The 22,888-nt window shown below is 34.4% G+C and overlaps 1 protein-coding gene across 1 annotated transcript; it reads right to left on the bottom strand.

Annotated features, from left to right (window-relative positions):
* Positions 1–2,534: 2,534 nt before the first annotated feature.
* Positions 2,535–8,732, bottom strand: LOC121420812 (carbohydrate sulfotransferase 11-like). The gene is made up of 3 exons (XM_041615446.1): positions 8,380–8,732; positions 6,813–6,919; positions 2,535–4,700 (listed from the first exon to the last, which is right to left on the bottom strand). The coding sequence occupies exons 1-3, from the start codon at positions 8,453–8,455 to the stop codon at positions 3,816–3,818; spliced, it is 1,068 nt and encodes a 355-aa protein (XP_041471380.1). The 5' UTR covers positions 8,456–8,732; the 3' UTR covers positions 2,535–3,815.
* Positions 8,733–22,888: the final 14,156 nt, after the last annotated feature.

Here is a 22,888-nt window from a genome sequence, read left to right as displayed (position 1 = left end):
TCGCCAAATTTTAGGACATAATAAATGCTTTGAGATCTATTTCGTATTATACTATCCACATTATGTAATCAAATAAAATTGGAAATATTCAATTATCTATTTCCAACGCAAATCACTTTTCAGTTTTCCCATGAATCTGGCGGCATCACAGGTCGCCACCGAAGACTAGTCTACAAATGTAGACCCACATCTGCAGTGTGTGTACCTCAGCTGATTCAACGAGTCTGCATAGCAGACTAGGTCTACTGAGGCTGAAATGGCTCGCTTCGCTCGCCTTTCAGGCTGGTTTGCTTCGCAAACCAGTAGGAGATCCTACCTCACGAGCCATTCAGAGTCTGCATAGCAGACTAACCAAAGACTACAGTGCACATGTGCATTTTTTGTGCTTCTTTAAAAATCGGAAGCAACATGAATTGATTCATCTTTTGTTGTCACTCTCTTTTCTAAATCTTCTTGTTTGGATGCACTAATGCCCATTTCACACATTTTCGCCAGTAAATTGCTTCGCTCACTCAACCACATCCCGCCAAATAAAATGCACATGGCTTCGCTCGGGAGTTAGGCCGCCGATTGTCACACGAAAGCTCAGTTGTCATGGTTGTCCATCCAAAGCTCATCCCAATAAAAAAATATTTCGCTATTTTCGAGTGCCTTCCACTTGCATGACCAGTAAACATGCACAATCGGATGATAATCTCGATTAGAACAATACGGTGGTCGATAGCAATTCTAGTGGGATGCTTAACACTACAGTGTATTTAGATTTATTCAATTCAAGTCAAATAAATATTTGTTTTCTTCCATTTCACAATTTCTATATTTTTCGTAACCATAAATTCATACAAAAATCAGTTTGTTATGGAGAATATAAAAATGTACATGTTAAGTTTGAGGACAAAGACGTATACCCTAAAAGCAGAGGCTTGTGGCGCGGGATACGCCTATAAACATAAATGCAATACGATGAACAGTACAAAGGAAATGGCAGAGAAAATTTCAATTCATACAATGGTTTATGAGAAATAAACATGACATAAAACAACTCTTTTCACTCAATTCTTCTTAGCATACGAGTAAAACATATACGAAAAATAGTACAGATAAAAAAAATCACACACCAATATATATACAATAAAACATAGAGGTTCCTGAGAGGCAGTAGAAAAGGCAAACATATCATAAACGAACCCAACTAATTTACAGCCAAGCTATGTTGCAGAGATAAATAATTAAGTGATCAACTACTTATCAGGTAATAAATTGTACATTAACTGTTGGTGATAGAAAATATTTGTTCCTGCTCTGCCAATGTACATGTTATTGCTGTCTCCGATTGTATGAGAATGTACGTTACCATTCTAAAAACTAAATGAATATTGATTGATTGCTTTTATTCCTGCATTCAATGTATCAGATATAGGTTTACAAGGTAATATGTACACATGTAAATAAATAACAAAGGTATAATACAGTTACAGTATAAGCATTGCATTCTAATGTATTACTCAATAAAACAAAATGACCGAGTAAAAGAATGCAGGAGACCGCCATCGTGAGCGATAAGGCTTGATGATGACGGCGGCCTCGTAAACAAAGGTATAAATATTTTTTCATTGATCAAGTGTGAAATTGTAATTCAAATATGGTAAAAAATATCAATAGCATTCACACACACAAGAAGCCGGTTTCATAATCATAAACGCAATAGAATTTTAAAATCTTGTAAGCCTTGAAAGTCTGCTCGGAATGAGCATATAAAATAGCCATTGGTTCATATCGTTCATTGCACGTTCTCGTAGTCCTATCGAGTTCAACGTGAAGCACTATGTCAGGCAAAAATATAACGTTAAGTGCACGGTCGTCGATTCTAAAATGTGTAAAGGAGTATATCTTGAAAACCATCACCAATATTTGGCAGCTTTCGAAATTCGTAGGGACTATCAAGATCAAAGCTTAACCATGTGTAATATTTTGTTAGGCAAAAGCGCAAACAAAGTATCTATATAAGAGATGAAACATTTCAGGCAAATGTTATCAGTTAAAACAATTGACGGTGTGAACTAAACACGAATAGAAATTTCAATTTTCAATTTGTAGTTACTTTTTTTTAAATATATTTTTGTCCGATGGGCAATTTCATTTACAATAAAAGAAAACTTACACATTTACAAAAGTAAAATTATTAGGTGAATTATACAAACAAAAGCTAGATACTTAATTTTGCAATGATTTGTTCTTTTCCCATTCATATCATAAATGTAACATTTATCGAAATAATGTGTTTCAATTGAATTTTGTATCTTTATAAAAATCGGGCTTGGTCTTGTTCAGCCTCGAAAAAATAGTTGTTGTTTTACTGAAACAATAATACACTTGAAAACACCTTTTAGCTGTTCTTTGTATCCAAACGATTTTCTGTGGAGTAGAAGTAATAGGAGATGATATCCACGACTCCACTTTACTCAAAATATTTCTTCTAAAATGACAAAAGAAAAAAGTAAACAAAAGTGGTCAATTGTTTTTTCACAGTATAAAAAATGTACAATAATCAGCATCTGTAATTTTTAAAAACACAATTCGATTGAAAACCTTGTATTGGTAATATTTCAGCCTAATGTCCATTGTGAATCTGAAAATCATCCTATTGAAATCGGGTATTATAGTGTGGTCTAAGAGGTTTGAATTCATTTCCCATTTTGTTGCAATAGTTTTGACAAAGTCTTTTTTTTCCTATCAGTTTTTATATATTTAATATCCCTTTTTATCATGCATTATAGAAGAAATAAAAGGCATAACAACAGGCTCACATATTCTATGACTTAGGTTTACATGGTTTAGGAAGTTTCGATTAAATATACATATCAGAGCCCGACATATTGACATACCAAAAAATCAACCTTAAAATTGATTCACATTGGCTTAAAGATATGATTATTTCATTCTTGATCTATTAAATCATTAATAAATCTACACCTATATTGTCATATTTTTTTAAATTAAACAGACTTTCAATCTATTTGTATTTACCTCTTTTACATAAAAGTTTCGCTAACCAATTATTTTTTTCAGATTTCTTAAATATATAAAACAGCATCAAAAATATTTCCAAAATGAATTATTAATTTTTTTGATATGCTATGAAAATATTCGTCTCCATAAAATAGGTGGAAAGGCTGTCCTAAAACAGATTCCGATAAACTTTCAACGTCATTCCATTTTCTTCAAAGAAATCTTCTCAACCATGTTAACTCTAATGCTTTGTTAAAATTCTATATATATCATTTTCAAGCCCCCTTCTTCGTATATGAACCAATTATTTGTTCCAAACTAACTTTGTCTGGTTTACCATTTCATAAGAATTGAATTTATTTTTTTTTTCATTTGTTGAGCAGACGAACTGGGGATTGACAGAAAAAGATGGTTAAGTTGTGGCAATAAAATATATCTAGCCACATTTATTCTCCCCAAAGTAGTAAGATTTCTCTTTGAGCATGAAATAATCTGTCTTTTTAATTTATTCAAAAATTCTATCCAAATTGAAATCCAGGATCTGTACCAAGATAACGAAATTAAGTATCCTTTATCAGGTTTACTTCTACTTCAATGACTATTACTGACTTTTTCAGGTTACCCCAAAAGATAATGTCGGGTTTTTTTGTGAATTTAGTTTAAGTCCAGTAAGTTGAGCGAACAAAGAAACCATCTCTATACAACGAAGTATTTTAAATTCTCTATTTTTTACGATGATTCCTTCAACTGGTTTGAATTTCATAGTGCGAGAACCCTAACACACATAATAAAAAGACAATTCATTCTTACATGTTGGAACGTGATGTGTTGATACGACCAGCAATGAAGGATGGAACTCGGTAGTCAAATATTTCTATATCTGTCGCCAGCCTCTGGTAGAGAGATTCTAACTGTGACGAACTAACTTGAGAATAGTACTTCACCAAGACTTCCGATCTACTGCTTTTAGTAGGATTCGATGACTTGGGTATTTCTACATCAACACCTTTCGCTATTTCCTGGAGTCCTTCGCGCACATCTTCGTAGAAGGTTTCAAAATGTCCAATGACATCGTAAGAAACCTTGCATGGATGGCAAAGACGATGAAACTCCCGCCAATGCTCTTCTTGTGGAAGAGCTAGCGTATGCGATGGATTACCGACGTAATTGACAAAACTGCCGAATGTGATGTTGACATCTTTATTTCTCGAGACCCCTGGCTTCGCATGCCCGTTGATTATACGAGACCAGTATTCATTCCTGAAGGCTCCATTTGAATCCAGCTTATCGCGATATGCTGAGAGAATACGTGAAAACGGTTCGCGAACAAATATCAGTTTTCGGTAAGATTTTATTTTCTCTTTTGAATCTTCCAGACTGAACTTACTCAATGATGGAAAGTGCCTTTCGGCAAGTATATGAACCGTTTCATGGTCTATGTTGGTTGAATTGATATTACCATTAAGCAAGAGCAGCATTCGTTTCATCGTTGTGCAGCCAACTTTGGGTATATAACAGTAAAGAGTTTTTAATTTGTCTAACACGAAAATGTGATTCATTTTCTTTAAGATATCAGCGGTCAGGCCATCGATGGTGTCTCGACGTTCCTTGGAGTTTAAACGCTCACATGCCTCTAGAAGATTTGAGTAACGCTGTTGCTGAATATCTTTGACAGAGAGAGGTTTGGATATCTGGAGTGAAATGCAAATAAAATAAGCTTGATTTAAAGACCCCAACTCAATCTAAAACTGTAACATTGAAACTTGGCAATTCCATAATATATGTACGTCCGACCCCCTATTCGTGGGGCCTCCGTGGATTTTTTCTGTCTCTGATTTGTTTGTTCTTTTGACAGTCTGTAGGTTGGTCAGCTTATGAAGTAAGAATTGAGAAAAATGGAGGTTGGACATGCAAAAGAAACAGGTTGAATATTTAATGGGTTTGCCCAACTAATTAATCAAAAGTCTATATCTACAAAGCAAAAATGCAAGCTTCATGCATATTCAACTTTTGTTAGCTAGTCATTTTGCGAAGTAAAAATCTAATTAGCGGGTTTCGATATTAGCCTTCATCGTGCTCAGAATATAAAATTTTCAAGTATGAAAAAATGAATTGAGCTCGCGCTCGCCTTATTTATTTCTGTTTACGAGATCCAGTGTCTCAGTTGAGTTTGTTAGGCTTTTACTTGACTTTCGCTCGATTCCACATGCATAAAAATGAGCAATTGCTAGCTAGCAAATGCTTTTACAAGTAAGTTTAAGCAATTGCCAACTGCCTTCTAGCATTTACTTGATCATTAAATGTATTTTCCTCTGGTAAATGCAAACAAAATCAATTAATAAGAAACATGTTAGAAAAACAGTTTGACATCACGTCTAAGGGGAAAAGGTGTTTTACATAACGTCAATCAATCATGCCAACTGAAAATATAAAAGTGAAACTAATTAGTCGGAAACTAGCTATAATCTACCAAGCACAACAATGAAAATTTCATGAATATATCACGGTATACTTTGCATTGCCATGTCAGGAAACCCCTTTGCCCCCGACTCCCGCCTTTGTTTTGCAGCTGGTCATGTTAGCACCAGCGTGACGTTGCCTTTAGGGGTTCAAATTTTAAGGCAAGGGGTCGGTCATATAGCAGCACTCCAAGGGGTGCTAATGGGTGGAATTATGCTCAGTTATTAAGGGTGCAGCTATTTTGAACACCCTAAGAGGGTGAAGAGATGAACCATATGATAAAAATAAAGGTGCACATTTGAACATTTTTTAATGCCAAGTATTATGCACTGTAAAAGTTGAAACTTTGCACCTTGTAGGGTGCAAACTAGCATTTCTTGGTGCATTCAATGATACAAAGTTCATTCTCACACCCTTACATTTCTTGGTGCACTTAATGACAAAAGGTGCGTTTTAACACCCTTGCATTCTGGGTGCCCTTAATGATAAAAGATGCATTTTTGCACCCTCTTCCACTAAGAGTGCCCCATTACACAGAAGAGGTTGTTGCAAATGTTTCATTTTGGGTTCAAACAAATTTTAGTGCGTAGCTAATGCTGTCTGAAGGCAAGGAAATGGTTTAAGCAAAAGTAAAAGGTAAAATCAATTTCTCAGGCTCGATCTTTTGTCTGGCTGGCAATTGCTTTTGCTTAAAGCAATAATATTGCTTGTAAGCAATTGCTACTTTTAACGCATCTAACCTTTTAATTTTTATTGTAAGAATAAAGTTGAGATGTAATTAAAACTTCCATCTTTATTTAACTTTTAGCGGCCGATAGGGGAAAAATTGGATGAAAATATTTTTCCGGCCCCATATTGGTGAACGCTGGATCAGCCCATGAAGTAACGGAAGCGAACCTAGACGACAAACGTCCCCTTGTTTATAAATCAGCCCCCCCCCAAAAAGTAAATAAATAAAAAATCGAGCTGGACTAGGTGGCCTTCCGAAAAATCCCGTATGTAATAACATGGAATTCAACCAGCTCTGTTTCCCAAAGAGAGGGCTACAAGATCGGCGACGGTCACTGTATGGAATCAAATGAAGAAATTTCGTTTTTACTGCATTAGCAAATTAAAAAAAGTTTGTAAGAAGTTACAAAATACCAACGTCGCCTACCTAACTTCGTTCTTAGTTTATTTGTAGTATAGTCCAAAGTAAGGTAACTTTACGAATTGGCCCATGGACATTTTTTGTTAGTAGGAAAAAGAGGGTATATGTTTGTGTTTGTGTGTCGGAGAGAGAGAAGGGAGGGGGGGGGGGGTTAAACAGAGAGAGAGGGAGAAAGAGGTTGAAATATACTCACATTTTTAGTTGTATCCTTGGAAACAGTATTTTGAGTCGTACCCGTTGACATTCGTGTCCATTTCTTAATGGATGTACTTTTAGCTGTTAGATACCAATTATAATTATCTGAAAGAAGGGAATAAATTCGGAGAATAATCATTCAGCATTGTGTTTCTTTAATCCCAGGAGAATTGACCCTTGTTATCGGAGGCTTGTTAATACAAGCGCTTACACTTCTACGATTACTACTACTTCTACTACTATACTGTCTACCACTACTACTACTACTACTACTACTACTACTACTACTACTACTACTACTACTACTGAAACTACTACAACAACTACTACTACTACTACTACTACTACTACTACTACTACTACTACTACTATTACTACCACTACTATTACTATTATTTCTACTACTACTACATACAACTTAACAGAACCATGACAACAAAAGCTTATAATGGTTACTGTATTGACGGTACACATGTAACTGCAATGAGATGGGGATTCGGGGATCAAATTGTAATATTAAACACACTTTATGATAGATCTAGCCGCAAACCTTTAATTTGTCATGTATCTTGAACCATTTGACATTAATGTTGAATCGGGGCATTTAAGGCAGGGGGAAAGTGCACAGCTATGGATTTAAAAAAAAATAAAAGGGGGGGGGGAGATCGATAAAGGACAAAAAGTGAATATTGTATAAAAGAAAGGGTTTGTTTTGAGGAAGGGTATCTAGGGCCTCTTGGCGCCCCTATCCCTGCACCCACACCCTTCCCCTGATTTATCATCTAGTATTTACAAAAAGCTTTGGAGATAAGTTTACAGATTGTTCTTGATTACAAATTAAAAACAAAAACATGCAATATACATGAGAAAGTAGGTGATGGGTCTATTTCTCAAGTTAATGAGAACTACTTAGGCCTACTATTTTATTATCATTTTCTAAATGTTCACACTACAAGCCTTTGCTTTTTTAGTGGATCCCTCCATTTTTTATGATCTTTATAATGTTATTAATAATATGCATTTACATCATATTTTGTTTTAGTTATAAAAACTATCATAAATTGTTCCGACCTCAATTCATATTGCTTGTATGTTTCTTTTGCAAATGACATTATAATTATTTACGACCATTTTATTTGAAATGAAATAAATCATTTTGAATTAAATTAGTACGTTGAATCTTTTTATGTTTTGGCCCTTTGCCTCGAGATCCGACTTCAAGGGTAAACTAGCAATTTTGTTTGATAAATTATACATTATATTATGCTAGATTTGCTAGTTTTTTTTATGGTTGAATGAAATAACATTTTTATTTACGTACGAGTAAAACACACATGTAAAACATTTCAAGGGATACACTGAAAGGTTTGAAAACCCCGTACAAGATTACATCCCCGATGAAAATATAAATTACAATACAATTATATAAAAAATAAACAAAAAACATAAAATATAAGCATTGAATTGATCATGCTCTTCCTTTGAATAATTTCACTAAAAAGTACAAAAAAGGGTTTTTCTAAATCATGTAAATAACGACGGGTAGGTTGAAAATATTTACTTACCTCTGACGACGAATATGATCAAAAGTGATGTTGCAACAAACATACAGACAACCAATGGTTTTATAGTCCTGGACATGATGGAATATTGCAGTGTCGTTTTATATTGTAAAAAAAATATACATATATAGTTTTTATCCGTTCCAGAGAGTTAAATATAGGTTAGGGGTATCTTTAAAACGAGACCACACCCTATCCCTATGGCAAGTGCTATAGCAGTTATAAAATGTAGGTTATCCAGTGGATGGAAGAAGTGAACATAGTGGCATTGCTGAGCTCCAATCCTATCACAGGATAGAGAAACGGTGTAACGTTGCCTTGGTAACAATGGAGCAATTAAAAAGGGCAAGGGGGCACGTGCTCTCTCCTGATCAATTGGACCAAAAAGAATGAGAATAGGAGGGTAAAAAGATATGTAAAGTAGCAAAAGGTGAAATTAAATACATGAACAATATCGTTTTTAACAATTTAATGAAATAATTTGTTTAGGGAAATTATACTCACTCCTCTAAACGCACGCATTGGCCGTTTAATAGAATACATGTACATAACCCCGTTTAAAGAGGATAAAATGGCGCTTAAACGTTTAAAGGTCAATGTACGAGAAATATTTATATTACGCTTTAAACTTTTATTAATTTCATACTCATCTTTTTCATGATAACTAAAAAATATTTTTAAAACTCAGCTCGCGCTTCGAGGGATATGCGGGGGATATCGATTTTACAGTTCATCTCTTTCTGTAGCCGAAGGCGAGCGAAGGGTTGATATAGCACATTACAGTGAGAAATGGTTTGATATGGCGTGCGATAAGAAACGAAGACGAAGGAATAGATCGGGCATGTACAATATTATCAAGAAACTTTAATAATAATCGATCTCCAGCAGTATCACATCTAGAGTTGTAAAGAATATCGTAACGTACGTAGATGTAGATCTCAACTCTGTGATGATTTCAACATTTCCAACCCTCAACCCTTGGGTGTGCACCCATTATATAATCAAGCTTCAACACAAATTATAATCCAAGGGTTTGGGTATAGGATATACAAGGGGGGGTTAATTATGCATGGAATTTCAGTTTGATAATTCATGAAATTTGCTCTAACAATTTAGATTGTTAATGAATGACCATTGATTCATCACAACACCCTCAAGTTTGCAAGTTCCAAGGGACTCGCCTCTCAAAAACTGAAAGAAACCGAAAGGCTAATTCCTGCCCACCCTAATTTTCATACCCTTTGTTTAAGTGGGCAGTGCTCACTCAAGCATGAATAGTTTTCCAACATTTTGGTGTCATTTGAAGGATGACTTTATTGGCTTTCCATATATATATAAGTCGTTTCCCCCAAAGTCTAGTTCAAATTTGAACTAGACAAATCAGCACTCCGAAGTGCAGTCACTATACACGCTCTTTAAGAGCTAAATCAGCACTTCACTTTTTAGAGTGTATATACATTGTGCTATCTAGACTATATGTATGTAGTGATTAATAAAAATAACTACATGACAATAGATTTTCCAATAAAAAGTTTCTGGGTGGACACTTACGAATATGCAACCATTCGCTTATTATAGAATAATGGCGAAATAGATATTACATGGGTGTAACAGTATACGGATATAGGCCTACGGTAGATCATCAGTACGGACCCAAGGTACTCGTTCGGGGATAATTTGTTCCTCAAAAACCCGAACAATCGGCGAGCCAATGAGGTGAAACGAAGAGCGAGTACGCTGCTAATTAATGAAAATACGCATCAATATTGCATGAATTGTGCTTTGATGCTCTAGAAACGCCATTTCAGGCAAAACCTCCATAGTCTCCATTGTCACAATAGCAGAGATGACGATGGCTCGGTGAGTATCGAAAAGGCAGAGAGGGAGAGAGAGAGAGAGTGAGAGAGAGAGAGAGAGAGAGAGAGATGGGGGTGGTGGTTTTGGCAACGGTATCCATATAGGCGTGTGTATTGTTCTCCCATGCAATTAATTTTTGCATGTAGGCTGCAGCTCTTATTCAATGATGATTAAAATTTCCTCCCTTCTTCGTCTCTTTCTGGCCATTTTCAAATAACAATGTTAAAACTGTCACATTGTGGTCAATTTCTTGAGCCTTGAAAAATAAGTATGAGCAATCATGAATGATATGTTAATTTGTACTATGAAATTTATTTGGATCTGAAAGTTGAATCGATTGAACTTGCACAATTATGGAACGTAATCAATTATGGGCGATCATGAGTTGGGAGAACATTTTTCCTTTCAGATCACATGATAATGGGTCAGATGTATTAAGTAGCAACTGCTTTTGCTGGGCTTTTGCTTGATTCCGTATGCATAAAAATGAACGAGCAAATGTTTTTGCTAGTAAGTTCAAGCAATCTCTAACTGACTGCTAGCATTCCCCTGGAGATTAAAATAATTAAGCTATTGATCAAAAAGTATGCATAAAGTGAACATTTCGCTTGTAAGCACTTGCTCGTTTTTTTCAAGCTCCGTCAGCAGGTCAGAGCAGCTTGAGCGTTTGCTTGATCAGGGCGTTTGCGGTTTTTAATGATTTTTATCGTCGGCCTTATACAAAAGAGGGCCTTTTCGTTTTTTTTGTCATTCTAAAACAGTCGCGTTTAAAGTTTTGGCTTGTCAGTAATTGCTACTTGTTATGCATCTGACCAAAATGACTACCATTGTTCTCGTTCTCTCACAACATAAAGAGTTGCCAAAGCTGTTGTTCATGTATAATTTCTCACATTTTGTATAATTTGTCTCATACATGGAATGTATCTAAGCAATAACTTTGATCCAACCGTGGCATGGCGGCTTGTTTGGGGAGCAGATGCATTTTATTTACATCATTGTCAACATTACAAACATCTGTCATTAGTATAATCACAAGGATAATATACATATGAAGAGCTCACTTGCAAGAGGGGTTAGGTCCATTTTTCATCAAATTTGATTTTTATGTCTAAATGTATAGATTTTTAGTAGCTCTATAAGATGATACCAAAGAAAAGTTGACATTCCTATTAAAAAGTGAACTAAAATGGCAAACAAAAATCACTTTTTTTTTTCAAAAGGAGTTACGTCCATTTCAGACTAGTTGCAAAAGTGGTTAGTTAGGTCCACACAATTTTTTTTATTTGGAAAAGAATATCTTTAAAAATATGAAGAGAGGTAGATTTCTTTTATACCCAATTTGGAGTTGACCTAACCCCTTTTGCAACCAAAATATTCTGAAGAACTCATTTGTCAAAAGGGGTTAGGTCCATTTTTCATAAATTTGATTGTTTTCTTCTCTAAATCTCTAAATTTTTAGTCACTCTAATGATACCAAAGAAAATTTTTTAAATTAAAATGAAAACGTGAATGAAAGTGGCAAAGAAAAATCACTTTTTTAATCAAAAGAGATTGGATTCACTTCAGTTTACTTGCAAAAGGGGTTAGGTCCACAACAATATATTTTTTTTTTAAATATATAGAATATCCTTGAAGACAGGTAGATTCCTTTATTACCCAATTCTATGTTCACATGTTAGGGTAGTACATCATGACAGTTTAGTATTGCAATAAGTGAGAATAAATATATGTTTTTTTCTCGGAATGGTCCAAGGTGGACCTAGCCCCTTTTGCAACTAAACTCTTCATATAATGTACATAATTATACATAATCCACTTTCGACCTCGAAGAACTTACAATGAATGGAGATGTTCTGCCTGTTTCTAATACTGTTCGAGATTTGGCTGTAATTTTTGACATGTCTTTGAACATGGATGCACATATTTCGTCTACCTGCAAAGATGCTTTCTATCACTTGCGAAACATAGGAAAGATTCGCAGATTCTTCTCTGCCACGCCGTGGGTGGACTGCTGTAATGCCCTGCTTGCTGGTCTCCCACAGTCTTCGGCCTCAAGACTACAAAGAATACTCAACAACGCTGTCCGAGTTCTTAAAAATTGGGCAAATACGAACATATTACCCCAACCCTAAAAGAACTCCACTGGCTTCCTGTGTCGAGAAGTATTGAATACAAAATCCTCACATTAGTGTTCAAAGCTCTACAAGACACAGCACCTAATTACATCAAGGATCTTCTTGTCGTGAAGCAGGGCCACTATTCCGCGTAGCCGGACCAGGCATTATGGTTTGTAGCTATGTGGCCCAAATTATGTGGAATAGACTGTCAAGTACTATCAGGAATATGAACACTCTTAAGACATTCCAATCAAGTGTCAAATAATACCTATTTTCATAATCATATTAGAGAATTACATATTTTCCCCCTCATATATATATGTTAATTTTGATGATGTTATTGTGAATGTTTGTCTAATATGTAGCGACTTGAGTGTTGTTACTATGTATAAGCCACAAATATGTATGTACACACACACACACACACACACACATATATATATATATACATATATATATATATATATATATATATATATATATATATATATATATATATATATATATATATATATATAAACTGGTGAACATATACCTCCCTCACAGTTGCAACGTGTTTCACAGTGTACGTGTAACTATACATATAATACTGCCACATATCTTAAGTCATCACAAAAGTTGAAATTTGATTTGATTTTATTGTTTACTTCTGCAATTACATCATTCGTATATGTGTGGCGTCGCGCGATAACCAGACTATTGGTGAGAGACAATAAATGCGCTAGGACGTCATTTAAATACGCGTGTCATCAAACTTTTGTCTGGCGCGCGTCGCGAGGAAAAACAAAACAAACAACCCGTGGGAAATAAAAAAATGTCAGGCGCATTTTTATTTTTCAGAACAGTGGATATTTGCTCGATATATTTGGTGGCGGGTTCGGATATATGTTGATTGGATTTAATTCCCCTGGCTCAAACTCATGAAGGTAAGTTGAATTATGTTGCAGATTGAGTTGTTTTGTTAGATTCATTGATAATTGTGATGCGAGGAATATGGCAACTTAACACTTGAATGTGAATTTTGTGTTGCGTATTTATTTTTAGGAACTTCAAATTACATGCGACTGCTGAAGCGATTCGCGGTATTTGTCCGGGCCTTTGACGGCCTTTTTAAGATCTAACTTATGTCTGCCTAGGCTATCAACTAGATCTGCACCTACTTAGATAGTCCGTCGTTTCATACTTGTATGTAGCGACGGACTATCTAAGTAGGTGCGGACGGGCTATGTTACACATTTGTATGTAACATAGCCATTTAAGTTAAATCTATCACATGCAATAAGTTTGTAAAAATATATATTTAAAAAAATCAAAATTGGACAAGGAGTAAAAAAGCCATGATAATTTAAAGATATGGATTATTTCGGTGAAACAGTTCTATGCATGATTTTTTATGAATTTACTTGACAAATGACTAGAGGGCGCCCCGTTCGAGCAAGACGTATATTCAAGAGTTGTCAGAATTTGGAATTAAAAATCGTCGAAAATCACCTTTCCTGATATGCATCTTGAGACCAGGATAGTTTATTTTGTGTTTTATAATCATCTTTAATATATCTGGAGTATTTTTGTGAAGTGAAACTATTTCATTGATGCTTTTGGTGGATTGTTCTGATTTCGACAAATATTTTTGTTATGCTTCGGCTTTCACGTCTTGAACTTCATTAACAACATGCTTTAACGAGACATACTTTATTTTTGGAGAATGCATCAAAATATATTCTACACCATCTGATTATCTCCGATTTATATATCACCGTTCTTTGGAGTATGGACTTCATTCTTTATTGATATTCGTCATTATACTACATTGATTTATCGCAAAGTGAAAGTTATCATTCTTTATTGATATTCTTCACTATACAAGTATTGCACTACTTATCGCAATGTGAATGTTATCATCGTGTCATATCTTGCCATCCTATATACTTTTCGTCAAAACGCATTGCTTAACCTGAGCCAGTATTCTACATTTTTCTATACCTTTATTAACTTTTATGAACTTTTTGGCCTGTTACAACACTTATCGTACAGAAGGCCTATACACTGTGCAGATTTGAAACCCAGGGTCCAACAGCTTCTATTTACAGTTTTACTTCACAATCACCTATCAACATGCCAGAAGGTTTGACCCAAAAGAAAATCGAATCGATTACCGACGATGCAATTAAGAGCTACATGAATGGTGATAAGTTTCTCAATACAATTCGCCAGGTAGTGCGTGAAGCCGTTGAAGATGCATTTAACAAGATCATCGGCAGAATTGAAGAGAGCGAAGGAAGATTACTGGACCTCGAAAGTAAGCTTGCAACTAAGGACAAAGAGATCGCTACCCTATCAAACACCATCGACGGTCAACGTGAATCTCTTCGTATGCTTCAACGGACAGCGAATGACCAAGAACAATACAGTCGGCGTAATTGTCTACGTTTTTATGGCATCCCCGAATCCGAAGGAGAGGACACCGATGACCTTATCTGCAGACTTGCTCGTGAAAATTTGAATCTCTCAATACCCAAGGATGACATTGAAAGATCACATCGTCTGAGCACAAAGAAATCGTCAGACTCGCAATCAAGTAGAGTGACTCGCAGCAGCAAGTCTTTGACTAGGCCACGGGTCATAATAGCAAAGTTCGTCTCCTATCGGACTCGTAGTCTCATTCTATCAAAACGTCGTAACCTCAAAGGAAAAAAACTAGGAATCGACGAAGATCTAACGAAGCAAAATGCAGAGCTTCTGAAAAAGACTAAGGCTATGACAAAAGTCCTAGCTGCCTGGACTTCCGACGGACGAATTATAGCTCTCCTCCCAGCGAGTGGAGGAAAGACTATTAAACGTGTCATCAAAGAAGAGAGTGAATTGGACTTGATATAAATCCTTTTCCGAATGATTGTCATGCTTAATTCAGTATAACTAATGACTTTTTATGCATTGGTGCATTCTTCTTTAATTGTATTAAAATCCAATTAATCCTGTAATTTGTTGTTGTTGTTTTTAAGTTACTTTAGATATATATATATATTTGCATTGTTAAATGGTTAGGACCTTTTCATGTGTAAGTTGCCTTAAAATTGTAAAAAATAACCATAGGGCATTACAGTGCACAAAGTGTAAAAAGTGGGTTCATATATGTTGCACTGATATAAGTATTAAAACTTACAACGATCCTTCTTACCATTTCTTTAATTGGGAATGTTCGAAATGTCTTTTTAACCACTTACCCTTCTTTGGTATTGATGATGACTTTTTAAATGATATTCAAAATGTTCATGATATATCTGATTATGATTCCACCCATGTAATGAATGTTCAAAATCCTTTAAATGTTGACTGTTTGAAAGGAAAAAGCCTTAAATTTGCTCATCTTAATGTCCGGAGTCTTCTCCGTAATATAGATGAAATCAAATTGTTTTTACATAGTAACGATATTCATCTTCTTGCATTAAATGAAACATTCCTTGATGATTCTATTTTTGACAGTGAACTAAATATTGATAATTTTAACCTTGTTCGAAAAGACAGAAATAGGAATGGTGGTGGAGTGGCCGTGTATATACGTAATTCTTTGTCTTTTGAACTTATTAAATATGATGTTGTAAATTCCTTAGAAATCATCCCATTAATTATTCGACCAAAATTCTCTAACCCAATCATTTTTCTTACTTGGTATAGACCACCTAATAGCAATGTTCATTTATATCTTCAATATGAAAATTTGTTATCATTCTTGGATACTTTTAATTATTCAATCATTGTCATGGGAGATACAAACTGTGATTTACTGAAAATATCTGGATCGTCCGATTCAAACCGTTTAAGTGATATACATAACTTATTTTCATTACAGCAAATTAATACAACAGATTATACCAGGATTACAGCAAAAACAATGACACTCATTGACCATATGTTAACTAACTCAATTGAGAAAATAAAATCACATGGTGTTTTGCATGTTGGAATGAGTGATCACTCTTTAAGCCAATATGGAAGTCAAAGACTGAAAATTCTTCTCGAGTTATAAATTATAGAAAATTTTCTGGTTTTGATTTAGAATCTTATTTAGATGATTTAAGTAATCAACCTTGGCATGAAATTCTTGATTGTACGTGTATCAGTGAAGCAGTCAGTAAATGGGAGGCTTTACTTATGAATGTTGTTAACCAGCATATGCCTATCAAGAGCAAGAAAATTAGTAATAAGAAGTCTCCATGGATGAATTCATATATTTTTGAATTGATAAGAAAAAGAGATAAATTAAAGCGAAAAGCTTGGAAAAATAAAGATGAAACAATGATGAAAGAATACAGAAAACTGAGAAATAATGTTACTTTTGAGATAAGGAAAAGAAAGAAAAAATATTATTCCGAAAAGATATTGAAAATAAAAGAAAACTCTGGTAACACCTGGAAAGTATTGACATCTTTATTACCTCGCACCAATAGTAATAAAAATACATTTCAAAGAGATAGTGAAACTTTGTTCGAAAAAAGTGAAAAATTTAACGAGTATTTTGCAAACGTTGGAAATTATTTAGCATCCACAATTCCTATTACAAATGAATCCATATCTAATCAAGAATATCAAGCCGTATCTTCTTTCAATTTTAGAGTATTATCAGAGGCAGCTGTTTTGAAAGAAATAAATCTCTTGAAAAATAAATCTTCTTATGGAATTGATGGAATCACAGCACAGTTTTTAAAATTATCTTCTGCTGTTATAGTTCCTTCTTTAACTTATCTTTTTAATAAGTCACTACTAGATTGTGTTTTTCCTAATCAGTTTAAAATTGCTAAAGTAATTCCATTATTTAAATATGGTAACAAAGATGACCCTTCTAATTTTAGACCGATATCAATTTTACCAACTGTTTCGAAAATTCTTGAGAAACTTGTTAGTAATCAATTGAAATCTTACATGAAAGAATACAATATACTTTGTCCCCAACAGTCGGGCTTCAGAGAAAAGCATTCGACTGTAACGTCTTTATTGAAAGTTACCGATGAATGGTTGAAAGAAATGGATAATGGCTTTTATACTGGTGCTGTGTTCATCGACCTGAAAAAAGCTTTTGACACCGTAGATACTACAATACTTATTAGAAAACTCTCAAGAATTGGTGTTTCGACGGACGCCTTACGCTGGTTCGAAAGTTACTTGTACAATAGGAAGATGTGTACTTTAATAGATTCTGTAATATCAAATATATCATATATAAACTATGGAATTCCTCAGGGCTCCATACTTGGACCAATTTTATTTACAATTTACATAAATGATCTCATAACACAAGTAAAAAACTGCAAATTGCATTTATATGCAGATGATACAGTGTTGTATTTTTCTCATAGAAATGTTGATATTATTGAAAAAAATGTAAATTTTGATCTCCGTAAAATTCATAACTGGTTATGTTGTAATAAACTAAGTCTTAATGTTAATAAAACCATTTGCATGTTATTTGGAACTGGGAAAATGCTATCTAAATGTGATATTTTAAATGTAACTATATCTGGTAAACGTATTGATCAACGAAATACTGTTAAATATCTGGGAATGTACCTTGATCCAAAGTAAAAAATGGAATATACACATTGACGAAATGTGCACTAAAATTAGTAAGGTAGTCAGCTTTCTGGCCCGTCTTAGACATTTTATATCAGAATCCAATCTGAAGATGGTTTACAATTCTATTATCCTTCCACTTTTTGATTATGCAGATATTGTTTATGATTCGGCAAGCAAAAAACACACTGAACGTTTGCAAAAATTACAAAATAGGGCCGGACGTCTCATTTTAAAAATAAATCCGTTTAATCACGTTTCAAACAATGATATTCATATAAAACTAGGATGGCAGTCTCTCAAATCAAGGCGTAAATCACATTTAAACATAATGGTATACAAATCCCTTCATAACTTATCCCCACATTATTTAGCAGAGTCTTTTCAATATTGTAATCATTCGTATTCTCTCCGATCGCAAGGAAATATTAAAATCCCCAAACCCAAGAGTGAATGCTGTCGAAGAACGTTCTTATATAGAGGATCACAAGAATATAATAACCTACCATCTACAATAAAATTGTCAAATAGCCTATTTACTTTTTATAAAAATTTAAATAAGTTAATTCAGTCTTGCCCTGACCTTTAAAAGAAATACTAGCGACAAGTGGGCGGGTGGGGATGGGGGGGGGGGGTCGCGTTATAGGGTATAGATGTATTCTCTTGTATTCTTTTTACTGTTTTTCATTATTGTTTAGTTAAATTATTATGTTTAATTCTATTTTATGTCATGTACAGTAACTGTTGTTATATCATATGTTATGTACAGTAACTGTTGTTACATATTTCTGGACCCCAAGGAAGAACAGCTTTGTTACATTAACAAAGCTGAGTGGGTTAATCCAGCCATCTCTCTTTCGATTTTTATTATGTACATACATTTACATTGTATTGTTTTTTTAACATTGTGATATGGAAAATAAATACCAATACCAATACCAAAAAAACTTATGCAAAGATGTTTCAACTTGAATGTTATTTTGTATATCATTACATGAAATTATGTTTGTTCTATTGTCCGCCTCCAAGACTAGATATTAATGAATGCAAAAAGGGTGATTTATCATTCACACACGTATGACAAAATAAATAAGTATGATTTTATGTTTTGACATAAGAAAAATTAAAGTAGGGATGTGACATCATCAGCCCATCTAACGAATATCTATTAAGACGTGCTTATATTGCATGAAAAACCTTTTTAGATCTAGTTATCAGATTTTGATGAAATTTGCAGCATTTGCTTGTATCTTAGTACGTTTGATGAGATCATTTTAAGCTCGAAGTATCCTTTTTAATTATGGACATTTTTCAAATCCCCTTCCAAAACAAATTCTTATTTGTCGGACTTCTGATTTTAATTTTTTTTCAGAGGGGTGGGGTTCATTTGCATGAGGTTTACCAAAACTGTGCAAATGATATCGAAATTATAACTAGAAAACAGATTGTCACAATTTATAAGAAATTTATTCAAAAATAACAATATATATATTTTTTTTTTTTTGGGGGGGGGGTTATTTCTTATTTTTTCTACCATCTAGTCGAGCTACATTACATGAGGTTCGCCAACTTTCTACACAAAATCATTCAATGTTTAAACAAGAAATATTTTTGAAAATAAAAAGAAATATATTTTTTTAAAGTCTTTTTTAAAAATAAACTTCAACTCTGAAAATTTGTTAACTAATTGGCCTTTATTTCGTTATGTGAAGCATGTTAAAGGCACATCATGGATCTACAGAGCAACTGTATTAGTGCAGTGAGGACAAGGCATCTCAGAACCACAATGCAGCTGACAGCCGCCCTTCAATTTTTCTTTTACCCAACAATAGTTTAATCTTATTATTTTTGGTAGAAAAATATGACATCAGCGAGTACTTCCACCATTATTAGAAATACAAATAACATTTACACACAGTCAAAGAGTGAAATGTTAAATATCATGTTGTTGATAAATGTCCATGAATCATGAAGAAATAAGAATGTAATGTGACTGTTTTTATAACACATTAATATCGGTGAACTTTTCAATTGCATTCATCAAACATGCAGATTCGAGTCATCGGAACGTGGCATTTTTAAGACCGGGACATGAAGAAAGCAAACAATGCAGAGGACGAAAATTATCCCTTTTGGTGACCCTGCTGACATACTCTCTCAGATACTCCCATATATATCAACTGGATTTTCCAAATAGAAGGATTAGGATATATGGAAAGATCTTAGATGATGACAAGGCACCTCGGTCTCCCCGGTTGGGGAGGAAATGGAAAAAAAATACATGTTTTTCTTTGAATGAACAAACTCTATGAATTTTTTCGATTAAAAAACATTTAACTTAATTTATGACGTTTGCTGACCCATTAGAAGGATGTCATTGTAGAAAATTGAAATGTGGTAAGTTTGCTACTGTATTAAGGAGTGTGTAATAATACTAAAGGCACACACTAAGGAGAGATTGTCGTGTTTAATATCCTTTTTAGTGCAAATTTGGACAGTGGAGAGCGATGCACATCCCTGAGTTTTGCTAATACTGCTGCGTAGAAAAGAGTAAATGTATGTAGTCTCTTCCATATCAAGAATTAACCTCTGAAATTATATTTTTATTCAAGCATTAGATGTTTACAACGCATTTCATTCACACGTGTACAGAGTGTAGCATAGAAAAGAAGATTATGTATTTGTGATTATTTGTTAGTTATAACACCTGTCGTTTTAATATGTGGAGACAAGTTTTTATGCAAAGTTTTTTTTTTCTTTTTAAACGAAGTGCCAAAAAATCATAATCCTTCAGTGATCCAGATAATTTGGCACTAATTTGTGAAATATATTTCCATGACTACCCCATCCCTAAAAAGAAACCAACTGTGGCCCATTTCAAGAAATGTTGGTAATTATGATCCCTTGCTCGAATGAAAACTACCATGAAAACAGTGAAACTTCTGCTTCCTGATTCGCTCGTTCAATGAAAGTTGATATTTCGTCAAGAGTTGCTGTCATATTAAACCTTTATGAAATGTAGCTCGCATCAGCTTTATTGCCACATAAAAAACTTGGTTTTGCAAAATTGAATTTTGTTTGTGTTTATTTTCCAAAGCTTAAGCATGATTTTTTTAGATTTTACTTTGCGAGAAAGTAAAGTATGGACAAACAGCAAGGTAGTGTCTTTTTTTTGGGGGGGGGTTATGGGCAGGGAGGAATCTAGTAGGGTAGAGGTGGGCAGGGGCTTTGGCCCCACCTTTTTACCTAGAACGCATGTATAAACATGTAAAAAAAATACAATTTGATTGTGATCTTTTTGTTTGCATGGACAGCCCCCTCCCATTTTCGAAAATATTCTGCGGCGTATGTGGGGGTGGGCACCCCCCAAAAAAATAATGATAAGCTGTCCCCCCCCAAAAAAAAGAATTCAGATAAATAATCCAACCACATCTGCCCCTGGTCATTGGATCTGGTGATCTCCTCCCATGTTAAAACTACGCGCTATGACGAATGTAGTATGACAAATGGTCTCCATAAGGGTTTTTTTTTGCATATAATGTGAGTGTGTGGGTGTGGGTTCTAGTGTGGGTGTGGTTGAATATGCATAATAATTTGTTTTATTGTATTCGCCTAGGTGTTTATGTATGAAATTATGTCTGCACTACAAAGATCACCTCGCCTAGGCCAGGTATGTTGGGCGTTACAAGAGAACCAACATTTCCCTATCATGAAAAGATGAATAATATGCCAGACTACCATGACTACCCTTACAGCCAGGCAGGGGGGGGGGGGTACCCCTGATTCAATTGGCCATATCTCTAATTTAAACATGAATTAGACTCTAATATTTTGTATAGACATTGTACCTGTGTCCAGGTACCAAAAAACATAAAAACACCAAAATCCAAAATTTCACCTATAATACCCATTTTCCCAGGATGGCTCACATATAATACATTTTCCATAACATAACAAACATAGTATATTGATAAATTTTTTGGCATGAATCATAACTAAATGTACTAAAATTATCATTACAAACAAAATTGATCTCATACCAAATTAGTTAACATTTACAATTTGCAGGAGAAGGATTGTCATCATAAGCAGATTGCTTGAAAAAATGACAACCCCAGGTTTAAACTCATTGATTAATATAATACATTAATACAGCAGAATCGATATACAGTACATTTTATGAAAAACAGCAGTAATCTAATTTGAGCAATGAAGATGGAGATGATAAGGATGAAGATGACGGTGAAATGGTGAAGATGAAGGTGATGGAGAGGATGATGATGGTGATGATGCTTTAATGATGACACATCGACACAGAAATTTTACTTCAAATATTCTGATATCAACATAGATTCAACGTTTAACAAATTTGACCGTTGCCATGGCAACGGCTTTTCCCTCAGAAAGAAATTTTGGTAAGAAATGCAGAATCTGATTTTTTCCCCTTTTCTCCTTAGTTATCGTTGCTGATTCAGGAAGTGCTTGCTGCTAGCCATGTATAAATTGCTGCACACAAGTTTAGGCCATTACCATGGCAACCGAATAGCCCCTAACTTGAAAATGACCTTAAAAAAGTGAAAAATACAATAAAATGACTAAATCTATACATGAGTTAGGTTTGATCCACAGCTTATTTCGTGATTCAATAGGATAATAAGAATCGTTGTTGCCTTCATCATGTTCATTTGGAAAGTAACGCTTGAATTCAATGATAAGTATCAGTTTTGCAAATTGCCTGCTGGGTGTTCAAACTGGCAGAATACTGTATTGAAAGGTCTTTTAAGTAGTCATGCCATATGGTCATGCTATAAAAAAAATTTCTGGGCGATGGAAGAAACGGTAATCTTACTACTCGGGTGCATTCCCTTAAAAGCGTGTTAAAAGCGCAACCATCTGACGAAATATTGAGTTGTTTTTCATTGAAGGTATACACATATAATCCACCACACAGTAGGCATATCTGACATGTC

The sequence above is a fragment of the Lytechinus variegatus genome, chromosome 8 (genome assembly GCF_018143015.1).
Source record: "Lytechinus variegatus isolate NC3 chromosome 8, Lvar_3.0, whole genome shotgun sequence".
Taxonomy (NCBI): domain Eukaryota; kingdom Metazoa; phylum Echinodermata; class Echinoidea; order Temnopleuroida; family Toxopneustidae; genus Lytechinus; species Lytechinus variegatus.
The sequence above is the reverse complement of the archived record's forward strand: the minus strand, read 5'-3'. Positions and strand labels throughout refer to the sequence as shown.